Source organism: Oreochromis niloticus, linkage group LG5 (assembly GCF_001858045.2).
Source record: "Oreochromis niloticus isolate F11D_XX linkage group LG5, O_niloticus_UMD_NMBU, whole genome shotgun sequence".
In the NCBI taxonomy this organism is placed as follows: domain Eukaryota; kingdom Metazoa; phylum Chordata; class Actinopteri; order Cichliformes; family Cichlidae; genus Oreochromis; species Oreochromis niloticus.
In genome coordinates, this window is record NC_031970.2 from 9,638,356 (window position 1) to 9,661,646 (window position 23,291).

A 23,291-nucleotide genomic window follows, 5' to 3' on the forward strand; every position below is an offset into this window, starting at 1 on the left:
CAGCACTGGAGGCAGTTATTGTTAACTCGAGCCCTGACTGATCTGGCATGGAAATCGCATGTGGAAACCTCAATAATCTGCTTGTTTGATTTTAACACCTGATACCCTTTCTCATGTAACCTTCTCCATTTACCTGGGGCTTGGGACTGGCACTAGAAACAAACTGGGTTCCAAAAGTGAATCTAAATATTACCTTAGTTTCTTTTGCTTTTTAATTTTCCAAAATAAATCTACTACTTTTAAAGATGCTATAATTAATATTATTTAGGGTTTAAAACTGTGCAAGTTTGTTTTCTTTGAAAAGAAAAAGGAAAAACACAGCGAGAAATATCGAATGTGGAACAATGTAGAAAGTAAAAGTGTTTTATAGAGAATTATAGCCTGAATATACTCCTCCCTTCAGCTTTGCAGAGCTTTATAATCAACTTTAGATCATTGTTCAGGTGTCTAGCCAACAATTTCAGTGTTTTGTTTCACTCTTATTGCTCTCTCAACTTTTTGCAGCCATACCAAGTAGCTGCCTTTAGCAAAAAAAAACCTTTAAAAACAACAGTGAGCTGCCTGCACCAAACAGCATAAAGACACGGTTGGTGACTAGCTATTGAGCATAATGGAGTATTTAGCAGATAGAAAAGGTAATGCAGTAACAAGGCTTGAATGCTAATAAGAGCTGATCACAGATATGCTATAAATCTTATATTAAATTAATCAGCTTATAACTACTGCATTGTCTAGAACATTGGTTTTGGATTTTTCTTTGGGGAAGGGGGTTAATTTAACTTAGTTGCCCATTAATATGGTTTAGTTTTTACCCTGTTGCAGTTTTCAAGATAGTGGGGTGACTGTAAGCAAAATTTCAATTTTGTTATATGTTTTACTACTTAATAGAGGTTTAAATCATGATAAAATATGCAGTGACTTTTCCCACCAAGAGAGATTGTGCTATCTACAGCTGTATAAAGTATGGCATTAAGCCCGAAGCTTTAAGCATGCAGCCGAGCTAAACCATCCACTTGTTATAGCTGTGTGGATAAACACACTAGACTCAGCAGAAATATAGAGCAGCAATGAAATGAGCTGTGAGATGAACTGTGATTTTGAAGACTGAATGTATAGCGGTTCCACTTTTAATAGGTGGGCAATGCTGTCAAAACACTTTCCCCATGAGCCAAATGTGTCACCTCCCTCATGATACATCAAAAGAAGAATGTTTTCATGTTGGGTAAAAGTTTAAACAAAAAGAACACTGAATAGCTTTTTCTCAACAGGAGAATATCTTACTTGTGCACTTCTTGAGCCCGGACCCTTTCTTCACCGCATGACGGCTGAGTTTGCAGTTGAAGTTGTTCTCCCAGAACTCAGCAAACCAGATATTCCTTCTGTTGTTTTCCAGCGTTCGACTGATGAAGTAACGATCAAACCCTAGACAGATCAGTCGGTTCATTGTCAGTGATGCAGTCATTCTCAGTGTAAGCAACGCTATATGAGAATGGTAGCTGTCATGTGTTCTAGAGTATATGACAGCAATAATTCAATATCGTGTGCACATTCACTTTGCTTCTTTTTTCTTTTTTGTTTGACTGAACTTTTTTACATCTTTGATGATTAAATGAGTGTTGAAGTCATTACAAAACAACTGGTAGTCTTCTGAAAGAGTAAAAGATAAATAGTTTTGTTTTACTTGCATGGAAATAATAAATCACTGATATGTGCACATGATTTTAGAAGGCAGGGAGATCAGATGCTTGCATAATGTCCGTCTCTGTACCTCTGATGGACTGACGCTTGGGCAAGATGGTGACTGCTCCCTCTGCCATCTCCTCCTGCTGCACAACCGGAGAGATCTTTGAGCCCCAGCTGTCTGAACCCACCCAGATAAAATGACCTGTCTGGTTGGCCTTTTTCGCTGCATGGAGCAGCCGCCTGCGAAGGTGAGGAAACAGATGTTGCCACAGATAAGGTCAGCATCCCAACCAGCTCCACTTTGATTTTGTTGTGCAATTCATTACACAGTAGTCTGGCAGAGCCGCACTGAAACGACTGTGTTCCCACATGTTTGCATGCTGTCTGCTGTAGTCATGTTTTCTAATCTTCAAAAGAAGTGTTAATCTATTACCAGGTTATACCTGATATCATCTTCATTGGCAAAAAGTATGACGACTCTTGCATTTGGATTTTCTCTGAGTCGCCGGATGACCTTGTCGAACTCTCCTTGCTTGGGCTCCCGGGGAATTTTGACAGACTGGGAGATGCACACACCGCCTAGAAAAACAAATATAGAGACGTAAAATAATATGTCAGATAAATCTCAGAAACGCAAATATATGATTAAAACATCAATGATCAGTTAGTACGGTACTTAATTGAGTGGTTTGAATTTAACATAATAGCACACATGAAATTAATATGAAATTACATGTTGTATGTTGCTAAATAAAGCGTGGTGGCTATTAAGTGAGAAACAAACTGTCTTTTATAGTTTATTAAAGTAACATCATTTTCACTTACTAACGGCTCTCACCAGGAAAATAGTCTTTGCATTTTTGTGGGACAGGAGAAATTATCTTGCAATTAATAATTGAAAATTCTGCTCACCCATACTATATGTTGATTCAGAGGATAGGTTTAAGATGTATGCAATGTATGTGACAGCATGAGCATTGTCATGAATTTCCATATTTTAATAGTCAATAAAAAAAGTTTATCTAAGTTTATTGAAATATACAGTTTCACTTTTACCTGAACACTGTTGCTACCAGACAGAACAAACACTGAGATTACATGTTACTGTACAAAAAATTGGAACAAACTCTGTCAGGTAAGGTAGCGTGGGAGTCTACCAGTACTTTACACACTTTTAAATAATTTCCACTGAAAATTAAATAACGCTCATCCATGGACAAAACAGGTTTTCGTGTACTGTTAATGCTTGTTAACAATAAAGCTTACTGTGTGTGCTATTCTTCTTCAAACTTTTTTGCTCTAGGCTTCACTTGGACAGGTATAAATGTTCTTAACTCTGTTTAAGTTATGCTGAAAGCCTGGACCTCGGAGTTTATGTACCAAATGAACAAGGTAATGTTTGTTCATTGTGATGCATACAAAGGACCTTTATGCGGCAGGACAGCTTTGCAGCTCTGATTTGTTTTCTGCCATGTTAGGTCTGGCCATGCTGGTTAGTATGATAGCACAAAACACTGGCACAAAAGGCTTTTATTGAATGCTTTGTTTCTCCACCGCTGCAGGCATGTTGTGAAGGTTGTGGTTATGTTGGCCTATCCGGTTTCTGTAATAAAACGCTGAAATATTATAGGAAGTATGTTCTTTACCCACTAGACAACGCAGAGTTAGAGAAACTACAAAAGGAAAAAAATGCACTTTGAGTCCTTGCAAAGGCAACAGAGAAAGAGGATGCTGACATGTGTTTTATGCCACTCAAGTGAGTTTTCCTGGGCTTTTCCAACAGGATTTCTTGGGTGAAATTTAGAGCGCCTCAGAGTGCCATGTTTGTCTGAACGATTGTTTCTGAGCTTCCCGCAGCTCTACGGGCAGCAGGGACACTGCCAGAGGATCGCTTTGCACATACTTTACACTGTTTATCGTACACAGAAACACATTGTTTAGAAGCCAGAAAGAGTGAGCGGGTCATAACTACTTAAACAACTGCAAAAGCAGTGTGTGTTATTTTTTAACTGTCACATATTGCTCTCCAAACTAGTAAAAATGAGAGTACTAGAATGCCAAATGAGTCCTATTTTTATTACACCTACATATATTTAGTTAAGGTGTGTGCACTTTGTAAAAGTCTATAGCCTACACTCCTGCCATTTGGTGGTCTTCTGCTCTGATGCCCAGCCTAATGAGGGGGCAGCTAAACCTGTCCCCATTTAGCTGTCTAAAAAAGTTTTGAAGTCTGAGACAGAGTCCCTCTGTTGGATGAAACTGTCTCCTCCTTCCTCACCTGTCAGTGAACCTCATTAAGTTTGAGAAGGTCAGACAAATCCTGGCTCAGTCCTCAGACATGCAAAGATTTAAAATGTTGTCAGCAAAAAACCTGCAGGGAATGGTATATAAAGAAGCTCCAAAAGGGATAACAGCATCAGCCAATGATCAGCAGTGATATGCTGTCTTTTCCAAATTTAATTTATTTATTTTTTTCTTTTACAGCACAACTTGGAGCACATATATGTACTTGTATTGGTACTCCTTAAATAAGTGTTCATAAAACATTTGGGTATAAAAACAGAAATAAGGCAGCAGGATAACTCAATCCTGTAAAAACACAACCAAGCAGAGCTGTTTTTACTTGTGAGTCTCCCCTGTGCGTCATCATTTTATACATCCCACATCAACAAGTAAGGGAAACAGAAAGGAAAAGAAAGGAAAGGAAAAGTCAATATTAAACACTTTAATTAGATATTGAGCCAAAGCGTGCCACTAGCAGACCATCAGTGCATTTTGACATTGATTGTTCATTCTTCCACCATCTGGTGTTTTGATGATGGGGGTGAGGACGTTCTCTGGCACAAAGGTGTTGAAGATCTGGTGATTAGCAAGGGCACAGCATGTGAATCATCATCACACCATTTAGTTATCGCTCATAGCCTACGTATTCGATTCTCATCCTGGAAGAGATCACTCCTGTCGCAGCAGAAATATTGCCTGAAACAGGTGATCACTCAGAACAACATTGCACTGTTTTTTCAATTACCCTTCCCACTAACGGTATCGGTGAATTCAAACCATGTCCCATTTTTTTCACCTTGCCAACTGTCTCTATAGCGCATTTCTTTATTTTTTTTGCAAAATGTTGGTTTTCACAAGTATTGCACATACCCTTTCGGAGAAATCCATTGGTCCAATAAAACACAACCCTGAAAATGAAACATGAAATTTCATACCTTTTGAATTTGTGCAAATATTTTGAGTCAGTCAGACAGACTGACACATCTACAGCTTTTTTATTGCAGTGGTCCCTGGAAATATTTTTATCATGGGTGACCATGCAGGGATATTTTTATGCATTTTTCATGCATTTGATGAAATGCCAAAAAAACCCTCACTTTATCCAAATGTTCTGTGAATTGATTTGTCACCAAAAGCAGTATGCTTAAAAGAGAGGATTATTTCTGTAACAACCTGTACATCTGCGTCACCCACACTCTTATATTCACTACTTTTCTTTTGCAATTATTTCTCCATGTAGCTTTTTTCTTACTATCTATTTTTCCTGCGGCTAAGGGAAACAGCTGTCCATGACCACAACACTTGAGCAATATAAATCACTAAATAAATCACAAAAACCAACAGCGATTCGGTGGAGGAAATATTCATTACGAGCATTCCATGTTTGATGCTAAAAGAGATGTTTAGCATGGATAAAAATAACACTTTAACTGTCTTAATGCTTCAGATCATTGTTTAGTTTATGGTAGATATGCTGCAGGATGTGTGTGTCTTGACTGCAGTCATGAGAGCATTTCATCACTTCAGCCATTTATGTGTGATGACCCACTTGTCCATTTCACTCAAACAGGCTCCATTATTGGTCATTCTGGGCGTTTACCAAAATGGATGGGTTTAGATAACTGACAAGCATTCAAGGCAAGCATCTCTTTGCAGTTTCTCACCTGCCACAGCAGAGGACCACCGCAGTGCTATCCTAACAATGTCTTCACTTAAATTAATGGAAACTAATAGTGACAAATAGCTGCTGTGGTGTCAGGCCAACCACAGCCACGCAGTCGGTCTCTGTCACAATAACTGAGCCACCGTTTCTTATTTTTCTCTTTCTGTTTTTATTTATAGTGAGATGCCTTCCAATAAACACAGACATGCGCAACATGCTGTTAGTGAGATAAACACAAATCTTCAAAGAAAATGTCAACAAAAAGTCAAGATATCAGCAACCACGGCGTTTATTGTATTTGAACTATGTGAACACTGGATTCTATCAGATTAAATCACAGCACCACAGAATGGACACAACACTTCATGAACAAATAACCAAGAATTAGATTTATACTGCAGGGAGAGGCTATTTCTTCTTCTTTTCTTTTTTTTTTAAATTGTAAAGAAGACATGCTTGGCTGTCAAAAGTGAAGTGATTTATGGATTTTAATGGCATAAATTCATCAGAAGACAAGTCAGGCAGTCAAGCTGCAGCTTTCTTTTCCTAATAATCTGACATCATTTACTATAGTATATGTTCACTTAGCTATCTTGACTTTCCACATCATGAACAAGTGCAGCATTTTTTCTTATTCATTTATTTAAATTTATTTTCTGTGCTTATTCTCTGCACTTTCTAATATTTGCAGTCTTAGCTGACCAGATCACAAAGAGAAGAATGGATAAAAACCCCAGCTGTAATAAATCGCTACAATCAAAGTCATTATACTAATGACATAATCAAATTTACATTTAAAGATCAGGCCATTACAATGACTCTTGTTGGCTTGCTTGTTAAATCTGACAAGTCGTTTCTTCCAAGCACTTCTCTTGTACTAGGTTCTTTTCTTTTTTCACATCACAAGGTGTCATGGTGGTAGGGAAAGAAAACAAGGAAAACATCTTCATTGTTTTGTCAATATACAGTGTCAAACTAAGGGAAAACATGTTGAAGATATATGACAAGCTAATTAACACGTAAAAATACAGATGGGCAATAGGTGGAAATTAAAACTTAGTGAACACTATTATTAAACGTCTAACTCTTTTGGAGACAAATAGAGTATTGAGAAACACTCGGCATTTCCAGTGACGCGTGGTCGCTATTTTTTTATTCATTGTGTTACATGTTGTTAATATGACAAAGATCATTTCATTTCATTTGCTTTTAGTTTGTGAATTTGGTTTGATTTCCCAAAGTGACAGTAATAAATATTTTTTAGGACTCGCACTATGTCACTGCAGTTCTGTTCAGCTCTGCAGGGTGTTTACTGTCTTTCAGCTCACAGTTTTTTTTTGTTTTGTTATTTTTTACATCCCACAGATTTAATGATTTGAGTGCCATCGTTTTTTTTTTCCTGTCTGCTAAGAGTTTGTATGTTAATGTTGATCCATCTGTGCTGAATGTGTAAACAGAAAACGGCTTTAGAAACCTAAAAAAATGTCAGAGTTGTGTTTTAAGACTGATCCGCTAACATGCGACCAAACGTACAAACTGAACTTTCAGATTTACCTTCATGTTTGATTTGCATGCTGTACTGACTTTATTTATCTTACAGTGCTATAAAGACACAGATCTTATAAGCTGTACACTCTTTAGAAACTGTTTGATCATGTAAAAATACCAATATTTCTGCATGAGTCTGAGGTGTGGAGACATTTTTTTTAAACAGTTAGTTTAAGTTTCTGTTTAAGTTACTTAAGAAAATCATATGAATTGAAAGGAAATTTGAAAACAAATTCACAGAAAGCTTTCAATTACACTAATTGGCCTTTTGGTCAATGATAAGTTAATGATAATGATAGTCAGGTAGGTTAATTGTGTTTTGTGATGACCACTTGCACAACGTACAACATGCATACATCCCAAGCCAAACCATTAACCATTTTACTTACTGTATGCAGTTTCAGATGTCTCCGATTTGTCATCACGACTACTTTGGATTGCTCAGGTAGGCCTGTATAATCCAAAACCCGGGACTTTTTAAACACTTTTCTATTCCTTGTCACTCGAATTTTGTTTTGTTTCCTCAGGATACAACCATTTCTGGAAATTTCATCATTTTTCTTTGTCTGGTGCACAGTGACATACAGTACTCTTAAGATTTTTTAGATTGTCTCAACATTTCAGTCTTGTACCTTTGATTTGAAGATTTCACAACAATAGCAGGTTTGGTTTTGTTATCCTTGCATGCAAGAGTGTAACAGATAGACATTTTCTCTTTCTCTCAGCAAATATTATTACTGCTAGGAAATTGAAAAACTTGTTGACTTCCTAGAGTATGCACCTCAGATGGCGCATCTTCACCTGGTTGATCATCGACTGCAGCTCTGGCATAGCTGCAAGGATTAGTATCTTGCCCAGAAATGATAATGTCATCATCAGAATGAGAAAATAGTTCCAACTCATCAATCCTTTAACCTCTAACTGTGGCCTTCAGCTCATGGACCATTCAGCACCATTAGGCCCATGAGGTTAGGAATAACAACATTGTTTATAGAATAATTTAGTACAGTGATCTTGACTTTTTGGAAGAAAAAAAAACTGTGAAAGACAAAAATGTGTTAAATCACCATCCTGCAACAACTAAGCCATCATTTGTGGAATTTCTGTATTTCCCATTTAAATCTAAGAGGTTCTGGCTCTTTTGGATTCTGACTGTAAAGAGTTAACTTGAATTTGCGTGTATGTGCACAGCAAAAGATTTGCTATTTTCACCAATTTACTGTATCAGACCTGATTGCTGTATTATCACAAACAGATTGCAAGTAATTGCCAGCATGCCCTAATTCAACTACAAACTGATAGCAGACTGATACCATCTTATTCCCATTTTACTGCCATCCTGATGCACCAAGATCACTTTGAAGACAGCGACTGACTGCAAGTGGTCACAGACCTGTTCTTGATTTTCAATGAACCATTTCAAGTCAATGAGATTGCAAGTGCTTTGCACATCCTCACAATCATTTTAGTAACATCACCAACCATTGTTTTCCTAGTGACTGTAGCATAGTATATGCCCGTAAAGTTTTTCATTTTTTTTTATTTCTAAATCATCAAGATCCGATATTATTTAAGTATGCCCTTCATTTTTTGAGTAGTATGTTTTGATGCTCAAATTGAGCAACTGCATATATGAATAAATGTCTGAGATGGACTGCTTATTTATATAAACCGAGCCCCTTATTAAACTAAGACGATTGCAGACATTTACAAAAATTCTACATTTAAGTCTGAAATGTATTTATTGTTATATGCATGAGAAAATAAGGGGAAATACAGATTTAACTTCCAGCATGATAACTCTTCTATTTAATGTATGCCATTTTTTCTTAAAATAAAAAGACTACTGAGATGCAGACTCAACAAAGGACAAAATGTCACAATATTATCCTGCCTTTATTCTGCAGAAAACTGCACGGCTTTGTATTGTAATATTGTCGGCAGTGAACAACCACTGAAAAATCCAGGATTAATTTTTAAGGATAGACCTACATGAGCTGACAAAGGCTTTCTACTTAAACAGAATTTTTACATTAGCAACAGCCCATTTCCATGTCATGGCTTTCATGTATTAATCTGAGGTAAAACATACTGTAATTCCCTGCTTAAGTCACTACTTGTACAAACTGTGGTGAGCTCGCTAACCTTGCAGCAGTCCTATAAAAAAAACAACTGCTTTTTAATTCAACTACAAACTCTCTCTTCCTGCTCTCTTCCCAAATTTGAATGCATTATGTAAAGAACTCTTTGTCAGTGAAGTTATTTCACAAAAATAAATCAGGTAAGACACAGACGTCCTCACAGGAAACATAGATAGCACTGAATCCCAAATAGTCATCAGACATTGCTGGATTAATGAGGACTAGAGAAAGTAATCTCACAGAGGCCAGCCCTGAATGGATTCATATTGTATGTAGACTTATGATATTACACTTGCAGAAAAATACATTTAAAAAGACAAATGTGAACTTTTCACAATTTTAATGTTCTCAAGAGCTGTACTGTGGTTTTACAAATGAAATGTGAAAAGCAGAAAAGTCAGAAAAGTTCAAGGAAGAGGGAACTGACAAAATATTCAAAGAAGAAAACCAGATCCTGAGAAACACAGTTTGATGCTAGAAACTAACTCTGCTTGTGATGACTTTACCTTTCTGCTGCATTTGCTGTTGGCATAGTTTGCATGAGGAGGTTGTTTTCATAGATATGTGAGGAGATTTGAAATAATTTCTCTGCAAATTATTCTCTTTTCTTGCCAAGTGCACACTGTGTAACTTAAACTGCTGTGTGTGACTGATGTGCCGGAAGAAAAAGACAAAAAAAACCCATCATATATATATTTGATATATATATATATATATATACATACATACATACACACACACATATATGGCCCACTGATGGGATTTGTTTTTCCAAAATGAATTTCCAAAACATTTTTTTCCAATGCATCTCCTACCACTGTGCCTGGTTATATACTATAATCTGTTATGATGGGCCCATGCTCAGTTCCTGTTCAATTAAACCAACAAAATACAATACTATTAGGTCTGAAAACACAATTTGTTGTTTTTCTGCTCTACTGAATTCCCAAATTGTACATCTATCCCCTGTTATTTGTTCACCACACATGTCTTTCTGTGTGTTTAGTCTGAGGAGTCACTCAAGGAAGTAATTAATGTGTGGAACACACAATCTTGATTTCTTTTTTAAAGCTTTAGATGCTTTTGACTTTAAAGCGCTACTTCATTTTTATGCTTTTCAAGCATATCAGGCAAGTCTCAGACTTCAGTTTGAAATATTGTGTTAAAACAATTGAGAGCAAATACACCGTACCAGTCAAATACCAATCTTGCACAAACAGAAATAACCACTTCCATTACAGTCAATGACGTGCAACATATACTGTAAAATGATATGCTGAAAGAGCAACATTTGATGGACAATGACATTAAAAATACTTGAATAGTTCAGAAACTGCAAGAGTCTGTATCTTTGAATTGAGCTACTGCGCTGTCTTTTATTTGGCTCTCTTCCTCCCCGAGTCTGGTTATGCTGGAGATTTCTTCCTGTTAAAAGGGAGTTTTTCCTTCCCACTGTTGCCAAAATGCTTGCTCATAGGGGGTCATATGATTGTTGGTGTTTTCCCTGTTTTCCTCGTGTGACTGTAGGGTGTTCACCTTACAATTTGGCAGTATATAAATAAAATAAAATAAAATTGAATTATATGTATTAATAGGGTTACGTTAACTCTAATTGTAACCCATGCCACAGTTTGCCAACCTCTGGTCTAGACTTTCACCAAAGTTGAAGCTAGTGATTAGTTTTCTAGGAAAATCTAGATCCAGGTAAAACAAAAACATTTTTTTGAAAGAGGTGGAAATTTTACTAGGTTGAACTTTTTAAACTCTCACAATCTGATAATCAGCAACTACACGAAACACTGACATGCAACACAAAGTAATGAACATGGTATAAGTGGAAAAACAGCTTTTAGTTTTATGGGCTTTATTTTTATACCATTGGCATAATAAGCAAATGCTTCAGCCAATACCTTTTGATTAGCCTTGTCTCATGATTTTTTGCTTTGTGGTAATCTTTATTTTGTATTCTGTATTCACTGAGATATTTAAATGCTAATCAATAAAATCAATCAATCAATCAATATATCGCACTACTTAAAGTTGCAATCATCAGTGTTTATATTATGATATGTAAAGTGAAAAATATATCTCCAGATGCAAAACCAAATGGTATAGTTTGCAAGTGTATACCATTTTAGCATCTTAAACTCATTATTCTGGATTTCCTTCCGAGGAGATGGCTTGCATTGTTTTCTTAGTCTCATTTCACATTATTATTATTGATAAAAATGACTCTTGTAGACACTTTAAAGGGGAATTGTTATTAAAATGTTATTACTTCCAATCTCATACTGTTATTCTTAGACGCCAACAGAAGTCTTTTATCATTCAAACATCAACATAGTCCTTTTATTTATGTTATACTTGTCCTTAGCATACGGTCTGTCTCAAACGAGCTCATTTAACTCCTCTTAATTTAAGTCTACCCTTTAAATCAGCTTTCTTATGATTGGCTGCCCTCCTAAACATAAAGATAGACATAATTGGTGTCCTTTAAAGCTAGTACACTGCTTATCTTTACAGGAAAAGTAAATACACATTTTAAGTATCAAACTTTTAATTTGGTGCCTTTTTTTAAAACTAATTGCTGCTTTTACATATTTCACTGGTTTCTTTAGAAATTCTCAGTTTTAGTGAATTGGAGCTGTAGACAGACAGAAAAAAACATTTCCTGAAATAAGTAATTTGCTGAAGCACAAAGGATGGGTGACAGCCAGCATCAGGCCTTTTGACACGTAAGTGTGAAAATTGTTGAGGGCTAACAGAATAGCTGATGCTTTCAGTTTTGCACTTTATCACTCATCAATGGCTTCTCCTATTTAAAAAAAAGAAAGAAACAGAAACAAAAAACTAAAAAAATGTCTTTCTGAAAAACAGTGTGAGTACAGTTAGTCAACACATTTTAAAGCAATCTATTTTAGCACATATATATTTAATTTCAGATATAAAATATATCCTGAAAAGATTTTCAAAATTTTTCTTAATCCAGACATTTTGGCAAATATGTGCAGTTATAAGTGCATCAGAGAGAAAAAAAATAATTTCTTTCACCTCTGCCATTCTCACAAACAAAAAAAAAAGAAAACGATAAAAAAAAATGTTCCTATTGTGTTGTCAGCAGTATTGGCAGACAAATTACAGAAGAAACGATTCTACAGAGATTACTGATTAAGTTAGTGGTGAGCCAAAATGAGCTAAAGTTTAAAAGTCAAGTCTAAACCTGTCTATTTGAAAAGTTGACCTTTAGTTGGTATCGCCTCCATCAAGCTATTCACCATAATGGTTTTCAACATTAGAACACAGTGCCACATTGAATCATCCCTCAATGTTTGAGCAACACTGGATGGAGGTGGTGTCTGCCATATTGCATTTAAGCTAAAAAAATAATAATAATTATAGAGCTCTATAATTCAGGCCAGCGAGTCTTCACCTCTGATATATCATCACAGATATCCCATCAACAGATGGATTGACACAGTCTTTTCACTAAGATCCCTCTTTCAATTGCAAGGGAAAAAAAAAGAAGAAATGACAAGGCTGCATAATAGCCTGTATTTTATTTTTCACCTCTCCTCAAAAGTAAGGGCAGTGGTTTTAATCAAAACAATTGACTTCTGTCTGACCTCTTTCCTTTGAGTACAGTCCAGGAACGCCTTAGGCCGGGCTGAATCCACACTGTGCCATATGAAAAGGAGGGCTTTAGAATGTAGCCTACCTAACTGACTTTGTAATAGTGTCATAGTTCACTGCCACCAAATTGACTGAGTTTTCAAGCATGCTTTGGCTACAGTGATCCCCTGAAAAATGACAAAAGGGCTTCCCAGTGCAACTCTAAATTTATCACTAGCAACAAAACGCTGACAATCTAAAATTGAATAGCAATGTGATTATTTACAATTGGTCATTTTGAGTAATTAGTTTAACATGTCACATTTCCTCTCCACTAAATCTACTTTGCTTAACGTTCTTTCATTTGGATATTTGACCTACTGGGGAAGATTAGAAGACATTAGAAGGCTATTTTAATACACTACTCTTTCAAATGTTAATAAATGACGTATTTTTGAGAATGCATATTGATGTATTTTGTGTAAAATCACACCACAGATTTTACTCACATTTACTCAGATCAACAAAGTCTGTATCAGAGATATGGATAGGTTTAAAAAACAAAACTAATCCATTAAAAAAAGAATGGTTATAGTCATTCCAGTCACTGTATATAAAATCTCCAGGACTTTTAGAGAGACTCAAAATTAGAGATAAAACTCTATGTAGAATCATATGATTTTAACATATGAGGTGTCACCACCAAGAACGTGATGTTACATTGGCCCGAGTTTTAGCAGGCATCTATTTTAAGCAAAATCATTCTGATTTATGGATATAATTTTGCCTGTCCTAGTTAGTGATTAGTGGGACGACACAGGAGAGCATTAGCATGAGGTGAAGAGAAAACAAGTTTTCAAATGAATACTTTTGAATATCAGATTTGTAAGGCCACACTGCAGAGAGTTCAATTTCAATATATAGTGCCAAATCACAACAACAGTTGCCTCAAGGCTCCACAGAAAGCCAAAAGATTAATAAACATTCATCATAAATTATTGATAACAATTAATTAATTGTTACATAAGCACATAACATTTCTTTTTTGTGGTTAAAAAAAAAGCACTCACTTCTTTTTTGTTTCAAACTGAAACAGACAACTGGAATATTCCTCTTGTTTCTGTCTGGATAGCCTGGGCCTCTTACAGAGATTTTGTTTTTCACACCTTTGACCTGCACTGTGCAAAAAGAACTCCTGCTTACCTTCAAAAGGTGCTAATTAAATGGGGTGAGGGGGGGATACAGGCACCATATGGAGGAGGGTGCCTAACAGGAGGCTCCTACTGCTTTAGAATTTCACTTAACTGCTCTTTCTCTATGTTTCTGTGGAGAGGAGGTCATCTGGAGTGGCAGACTGACAATGATTAGTTAACAGGTCTTCACAGCCCAGTGCTACTTTATAAATCTGCTGTATTGGATGACACATGACTCACTCACAAATCTGGCTACGCTGGTTTGTCTTGCAAAATTGTGAATTACATCACAGGAGAGAAGAGCATGTTGATGTTTCACTGAGAGTGAATTCAGAAACTATTTGTATACTTTTATACTTAATATTTTATTGGTGCTATTGTAAGAGGTACTGTGAGTGTGAAGGAAGCTGCAATACTATGGGAAACCTCTTATGAGAGAAATGCTAAGCCGCCAGAAATGATACACAGCTGCTCCAGAGTATTTTTGCAACATAATTGACGTGCCACAAGCATAATTTCCCATCATTAGAGGAACCTGTTGCCTGGGAGCATAGGGGCTTTCGAGGAGGAAAATCCAAGCCCTTAAGCTGCCAGGCCTGAAAGATAACAGGGCTGCAGCATCACAAATGCAGAGGTTTGGGGGAATATGTGGACAACAAACAAACACATTTTGCAATTCATTATACTGGGTGGTAGAAATTGTATCAACCATTCTGTCACATATAATGAATGCAGACCTGGAGGAACACTGTCATAAAAATCTGCAAAGCAGTGAAAAATAAGTGCAACCTCAAGACTGATTTGTGGAGCAAAGTGTTTTCAAAATGGCCTAATAATAAGACTGGTCCCTCTTTTCAAAAACCCTTCAATTCCAACTCCCATCAACTTTCTGCCCTTCAAACTAGCTCCAAAACTGTCCTAAAGAAAGCCTCTGCTGGAGGAGATGAATAACCTCTGTTTATTTGCCATGATCACCTCCTTATTAATTAAACATTGACAGAATAAAACAACGGGATCAGATGTTTTCATTTTCTAATTGACTGATTGATTTGCCTGCTTTTTATCACCCCATGAGAAGTTTTTTATGGTGTAATGCCAAGACTGTTTCAGTTGATTTATAGAATGCTGCTTCAGCGGGTGCGCTGATGTGGGAAGGTGATATAAACATCATTTGTGAATTCATGTAGTACAAAAGTCCTGTCTGCTGAGGAAACTGACAAAAAAAGAAGAAAAAAAATAGGCAAGTGTTTTGTTTTGCTAATTTGATGTTACTGTGGAGTCCCTATAGAAAAGGCATAAATGTGGGCTGTAAAAAAAACGTGCACATTTTCAATATGTTTATAAATATCAACAATCTGAAGCTGCAAAAGACTGACTGCTCAGTGTGGGAGTTGTTTACAAGATTTTGTTGTTATTGTTGCTGGATCATGGAAGCACTGAAAGCTTTCAGCCCGGAGGATGAGCTATTGTTGAGGATTTTTCCATCCTTCTGAGAGCTATATATCTACTTCTGCCTTTGGGATAATCGTTGTTCATGAAATGAATTTTGCTAAGAATACTTTTTATTAAAGAGTTGTTTGTCATTCTTGGTTAGGACTCTGAGGAAGTTTCTGACAGAGGTTTATGATGTGAAGCAATAAACAGCTTAGTTTCTCTCCCTGGAGGCAAAAAATATAAACATAAATTCTCTCAAACAAGTCTTTTGGTTTACATTATTGTTAAAGACTGTGGGATTTTCACATTAAGGATGCTATTATAGACATTTTACACTCATATTTAATAAACATTCATTTTGATATGTTTGCTTCACAAGTTCACAGCTGTTCAACAATGTTATTACAAGGTACCAGGTTAAGTGTTTATTCATGAAATCATGGAAATTGGTGTCCCCAAATGATCAAGTGGGACTGATGAATGAAAACTTACACCCTTAGCTACAACTGAAAGTGTGATTAAATCTCTATAGGACGTCTTTTGAAAGTTGGACAGAAATTATCTATCAGATAAAAATGGAATAAAATTTTTAAATACAACTAAAATAACATAGTAGTAGTACACAGAGTGATTTTTAGAAGCTAGCAATGTTCTGCTTGGAGGGATTCTGTCTGAGAAAGTTGATTTAAATCTGCAGTTAAATGTTTCATTTTTTTACCACATTGTCAGTGCCCAAAATAGTCTGACCCTTCTTTACACTCCTTAAAATTATTCCATTGTAACAAAAACAACTCAATTGTTGGAAGATCTTCTCTAGTGAAATCCTCTAGATGCTGATCAGGGTGTTGTGTGAAAACCTGATCCTTCTTTATCCCTGTCTATTGAAATGTTTTAGGATTTACAGTAACAATGTGTGGATACTAGGGAAAGCTGTTAAATGTGCCAGTAAGGAACTGAGCAGAACAGTAGACCTCAATTTTACCACAGAATACCCACAAACGCATGTTGGCAACTCCTTTACCCCAACGAGAAGAGCGCTTTAAAGTGATTGTGCCAGCAACAAAAGGGGACCTTTTACATTAAGAGTTTAACGTAGACAGACTCTGGGAATTTTCTGGGTTATCCTGGATTACCAGCTCTGTGAGGGACGCTATTCAGGTCGCCAGTGATTACACTCAGACAGGCAGACTATTTTGATTTGTAGCCATGCTTGCAATGTTGTCTTAGGGATTGTAGGATGATCTAAAGCGTCAGTCAGGCAATCTAAAACTTGACACTTGTACTGACATATAATAAGATATATGGAGATCTATGGCTAGTATTTTTTTCTCTGCATTGTATTCAGATAATGAATCTGAATCAGTAGCTTTGTCATTCACTGGTTTTGTAATCAACTTTGAAGCTTTTTAAAGCAAAGAGGTCCAACGTATGAACTTGAAACAGTGGATGAGGCTCAGCAGTGAAGCTCAGCCCTAGTGGACAGTATCGGACACCAGGCAATCATTGCACCCACATCCCTAACTAACTAACTTTATTAAAAACAAAAAACAGACAAACATTATTCAGAATTGCTATGTGATTTTAAAATGGGAAACTATGGGGACTGACACACACTCTCAAGTGGCACCAAGAGGAACTGCAGTTTTTGCACATTGGCTCATCATTTTTCTCCTGGCCACCAAATTTATACTGGATACTGAATACTAAAAGAAATTGTTTTGCTTTTTTCTGAGCAGATTGGAGGTCAGATGAACACAAAGCAATATTTTTTTTCCTCACAGCTCAGATGTGTAAAATTAATAGCCAAATGTTCAGCACTGGAAATAAGTATTACTCCTAAAATCCAATTTTAGTGCTGTTTTCAACTGAAGAACATCTTGGTCAGCTAAAATAATTCCCCCTCTTTAACCAAATTGATTGCAGAGTTCACTCCACCTTCCTTTCTATTGCTGTTTTGTTGTTGTTGTTGTTTTTTTGTTTTAGATCAGCAATAAAAAAAAAAAAGTATTTGCAGCATATGAAGATACTTTTACCCTGGTTCTCTTGAGCTGAAATAATATGAAACTTGCAGTGGATCAGCAGCTGACCTGCTCATTTGTTTCCAATTTTAACAAAATAGACACAGCTGGTCACCTTTGCACAAGAATTATGAAGGCATAAAACCCATCAGTAATCTTACTGAAAGAGAGATGGTGGTACTATTTTCTCTGTGTGCCAGTAACCTGGCTTAATAATGTACAACTCATTGTGCTTATCTGTGTGTTTCATGTGGATGAGTCAGCATGGCAGAGTATGATGTTCTACTAAAATAAACAAAGACAGAACTTGTTTGCATTCTTTGAATGTCCTCGTTAAGTGTCAGCTTGTCCTCCGACAAACAATTACAGAGCATTTCTTAGTTATTCATAATTAAAGGACAGCCTCAAAGTCCTTTTATTTTTCAATTGTTTTTGATAAACAGCCACCATACACACAGATCTTAAGAGAGAACATTAAAACAAAGAAGTCTGTGTTGTCGCTCACACAGAAATAAATAAATAAATAAATAAACAAATAAATCCCCAAAACAGGATTTTAGGATTCAGTGTTTTGTGTGCAGAAAGGAAAAATATTTCACACACACTGTGATGTTGTTAAGTGCTCAGCTGCACCAAACCAATTTTGCATCAAAGTAGTAAGATGAAAAGAATTCAAAGCGACAGTGATATAATTTTCACTGAAATCTCATGCTGCAACCTTTTCTCTGCATTCCTGATTCTGCACAATTCAGAAATGTTTTCTTCTGATAAAATGTCAATAAATATCAGAGTGTTATACACAAATGAATGCAGCAGTCTTTATCCTTTATAAAGCCTGACCTTCAGTTCATTATAATTAATCATCTGAAAAGTGTTTGTACTAGTTTTGTGCTGACATCCTTTTTATTTTTCATTAACTACAAAACATGTTTTGCATATTTTATTCTTTTGCATGGTCACAAGAGGTTTTTATTTTCTTTTTTGAAAGCATAGCAACACTTTGCTGTGTGTCTGAAAACATGGTCCCTCAACATTTAACAATACTTTGTACACGTGTGTGTGTGTGTGTGTGTGTGTGTGTGTGTGTGTGTGTGTGTGTGTGTGTACTTTTCATGAATATATTCACCATAAGAACATGTACAGGCTCACATTTAAGACAAATGCATTCATAAAAATAAATGTATTGTTTCAAATATGCACTGATGAGCCAAAAAACCTTAGGACCACTCGCAAGTGGTATTCAATGTAAACAATAATTATCTCATAAGAATGACACATCGATGTCTTTGATGCATCAAACATTAAGTGGACAGTCATTTCTCGCCTGTGTTGGACGCCAGGGATGACAAGGTGTTGGGGTATAAAAAGATCTGCTGTGTGAAATGTGTGAAAAACATAAGTATCCATCTTCAGAGGTCTTGTAGAGCCCATGCCGTGGTGGCTCTGTTGTGTACTATGTGAGTATAAAGTCACTTTACCATCTGCAATGGCCCCATGTGCTGTGATCCAAACACACCTTCGTAGTTTCACAAGCAAATTTCTGTGTGAATGTGCATTTTATTGTATAAATTTGTTTTCCTACAAGTTGTAATTGAATGAGCATTTCTCTGTAGTCTGTATTTACAGCATTATTGCTTGTCTGACATGCTGCTCTTCTCTTTTTTTCTGCACTGTAGGGTTTTCCTTGGGAATTCTTTTATCTGAATCCAGGGCCTAATGATGCCAAGGATGTTGTACAGATTTCAAAGTCGTTCAAAGGCTGATTCATGATTTTGGCCTGCATAAATAAACTCATTTGACTTCAGGTATGCAGACCTTCACACATTTGCACATGGGAGCTGTCCAATACCTCCACGGTGCATCTCTGCTGAGTCAACTACACAAGCGCTGGAATGGCTTTATAGCACGCCAGTAGCTTTATATTCATTTTACTATAATGTTATACTTGCCTTACCTACAGGGCTAAAGAACCTGGCTTCAGTGCCTTCCTCTGGCACATGCTGACAGTAGTTACAAAGTCAATCAAGCCCCCTACAGCCTCTTCTAGCTCAAGTAGGTCTTCGAACTGGGAAACTTTCTGCTAGCCAGATCCGTTAACCTTGAGGCTACTGCTGTACCTCACTTGATTAATTAATTTATTTCTTTTGCACTTCACATCAGCAACTGCCCTCAGCAAGAAACATCTCACTCGTTCCTTACAGACAAAATTGCACTAATTTCTTATGCTATAAACAATGTGAATAAAGTTAGATAATGATGAGACCTTAATTTGCCGGGGGCCTCGGGGTTCCCTACTGGAAGATTTTTTTTAAATGTTTTCCTAAAGTCATGGCATATCAACCACTCAGGCAGCCCAGTTTATTTTCATGTGCTAATTTGCGTTTAGTATGCATAAAGTTACAAATATAAATATTATGACTGAAGGGGATAAGTGGATGAGCATTGTATTCAAAGATAATTTGGATTAACTAACGAGCAAAACAGATTTTCAGAGGCTTTGTTAAAAACTGGGAATTAAATATGTGCAATGTCTTCCTAAATATTGGTTCAACGGACTAATTTATGAAGCCAGCATTGCTCTTTGGACATAACATGCACAATGTCATCCTTCTTAAAAATGTAATTCTTTTAGTACACTTTACTATTCCATTCATTTATCCATTTACAAATTGTTTTACATGTTCTCTGCACAAACTAACTTGACAGCAACTAAAAAAGAAGTGGGAATTGCCCTTTATGAACAACAACAACAACAACAACAACAGATTTCGTCTTCGCATGGAGATCTGACTATTTCACGCCTGCTCTATCTTTCAAGCCTTGTCAGGAATTCTGTGGAGAATTCACAGACGAGTACACACATTGTTCATCTCACAGTCGTACAATAAAAGGACACTTGATGGAAAAATACAGGCCGAACATAAAATGAATAACATATGACTCCAATTATGCCAAATAATGTGAATGAAAGCAGGTTCTTATGCTATGAAAGATATGTGAATCAAAGAGCCACAGTTTTATTTTATCATGTTATCTGTCGTCTTTAATTAAAGTCTTTGTCTTGTGTGCCTTGTCAAATGATTGGAGTGACAGTGTTAGTGCACTAAACGAATACACTTTTAAAGACTTCTTTTAGGCTGCTAAATATATTCTTGCATTATTTTTCTGCTGCAGGTACAGCAGATTTACTGGAGTCTCAGACAAGGGAATGCCTTCCACTGCAGCAAGAAGATGACTGTAAAAGAAAGAAGCAGGAGGATCACTCCTAGATCTCTGCTCTGCTATTCATGTCAGTACACTTCAGAGCTTTGGGTTCAAATATGGTAATCTTAGATGTGGTTAGCCGGCCTGTGGAGGAGACTTTGTCAAGCAGGGCTACGATTTCAAGTCTCTGGGTCAGTGCAGTGGGAGCTCTATTAAAGTGGGCTAATCCTACGGACACAGTAACATACCTTAAGGCAAGCGCCATGCTCTAATCTGTGCAGAGACAGAAGAGCTGATAACTTTCTACATTCTTTCCATCTTTCTTGTCTTTTGAAATTCATACATTATTCTAATATGGGTTTATGCCATTGCTTTTAGTCAGTGTCATATAGATTTAACTACACTGTTTAAATACATTTTTAATCACATCTCTCCTTCTATATTAATAATAAATCCCTCTAATATTTTTTGTCTCTGAACTCTAAAATAGCAGACCTTTTGTCTTTTTTTATTCATCCATTACCAGCGCTGAGCAGTTTTATTTGACAGCAGGAAAAATGGATTTGTTCATTTGCTTTACACCGGCATATTTGACTGAACATACTCCCTATTCTTTAGAGCTGCCACATGCTGTACAAACAATTCATCTGCCATGAAAAGCACCATGTGTTTTTCTTTGCTGTCTGATGTCGGAGATGACAAGTTTTGTAGACTGAGCAGGAAAGCTTTTTACTGAGGGGAAATTTCCTGACTACCACCAAGATAGGATACACCTATTGGTGGAAACACTCGTTGCCTTATGGCTGTATCCAGTGTGACTGATGCATTTGTCAGTCACAAAACAGGAAGACATACCTTTTAAAATGCAAGAAAGAAAACTGCATTGAGCTGCAGCCAGTAGGCGAGTGAAAGAAAGTAAATTAAACTACGCCTTGCACAATCGCTTTTGCCTGCCTTTAGACTTTGACCCATTCTGAATCATTTGTATATCTTGGCAGCTTGGTCTCATAATTGATGCCATTCATTACATGATTGAGGGGGGCGTTTTGATGAGGTGAGTGGAGGTAACCAGACCATTGCTGAGAGCAACTTACACTGTGATGATTGATAGGAAGCCAGCTGCATAAACACTGACGTGCTGGTTGCCCAAATGCAAGTGAGTGTTATTCTCTTTCCCAGCTAGGGGCAAAGCCATTAATAAACCCTGCAAATGATGATAGCTGTTGTATTGATTCTAGTTTGCACTCTCTACTCCACCAACCCGTCTCTTTTTCAATACTTTGCCTCAGTAAACACAGGCATCAGAACTGTTGACCCGGGTTGTCTCTGCCATTGATCACCCTGCTGATGTTGGGACACCACATTCTCTGTTTTCATGGTAGCTCAATCTATTCACAAAGCTTGCAGATGGCACAAAATGGATCAATACAACAGGAAAAATGGAAGTATGAGATTAAAACTCATAAATGTTTTCCTGACAAATGAGGTAATATCCCTCCTTGCTCCTCTGCAACAGATTAACCTGCATTTTCCAAGAAATCAAGACAAAACAGAAACCTGGAGGGAAATGCTGCACTGCGCTTTATGATCACAGTATAGCGTTTGTTTGTTTAAAAAAAAACAAACAGTAAAGACTAAACAGCTTTATTTTGATCACTTCCTCATCAGGCTGACAATAGAACAAATGCATAATGAATTTATGGAGTTGCAGCAGCTCCCTCACTGCTAGCTGATCAAACAAATGCTTCTCTCTCATTCGGCAAACACTTCCCTTTTTCCACCCTTCAAATCCGCTCCTACTTTCTCTCACCCACACGTCACTCCCTTCTTCTTCCTCTCCCCCTCTCAACTAACTGCTAACTGCCTTGTCATATCTAATGGAAATGACACGCCCTGAGACGAAGTGACATTATGTCAAAAATTTATCCTGCGATTCCTGCCAGGCTAAATCACTCTTGCTTTATTTCTCATTCTGAATTAAAATAGGAACACTCTCACAGAGCCACCATAACTTCAATAAGGCTCCAGTATAATGTCTTCAATAACACTTCGTAGCCAATGTCTTCCGCTATTCCAATTTTGCTGAGAAAGTTCAAAGCCTCCGTACCTCTTAAGTGAGTTTGAAGCCTGTTGAAGAAAAAGAGCAAAATTGTGTTAAACTTTTAGATGCCAACAAAGGATGTCGGTTTTTCTCCACTTCAATGAAATGGCTGCCTCCTCTCACACTTGCTTTTGTAGAATTACCTCAAGCTCCTGCAGTTTGTCTTGGAGATTTATGGGCAATTTTGCATTTTGAGGAAGCTGTGAAAAGTCTGTTTTCTAGTCTCGGTTACTTTAGTTCTCTCTGGGTGACAAATATAGGAAAAATATTCAGAATTTCTAAATGCTCGGTAGGGCAAAAATGCCAGACATATTAATGTGTAACCATCTTAATCCCATGATGTGTTTATAACCCCAAAGATGATGCTTTCAAACCACATGATTTGGGGAAAACCCATACCTAGAATATATTAAT

General features: G+C 36.8%; 1 protein-coding gene across 6 annotated transcripts in view; it reads right to left on the reverse strand.

Moving 5' to 3' along the window:
- The window catches only part of LOC100700221 (metabotropic glutamate receptor 4), a 183,902-nt gene that overhangs the window by 43,496 nt on the left and 117,115 nt on the right, over nucleotides 1-23,291 (reverse strand). For all 6 annotated transcript variants that reach the window (XR_001225175.3, XR_003220071.1, XM_003453665.5 and 3 more), the window contains 3 exons: nucleotides 2,127-2,262; nucleotides 1,769-1,923; nucleotides 1,282-1,422 (listed from right to left, as the gene is read on the reverse strand). Coding sequence is in view for 4 of the 6 variants with exons in the window: in XM_003453665.5 (XP_003453713.1) it covers nucleotides 1,282-1,422; nucleotides 1,769-1,923; nucleotides 2,127-2,262 (432 nt within the window). In the remaining 2 variants the exon portion in view is untranslated. The remainder of the gene's footprint in view (nucleotides 1-1,281; nucleotides 1,423-1,768; nucleotides 1,924-2,126; nucleotides 2,263-23,291) is intronic.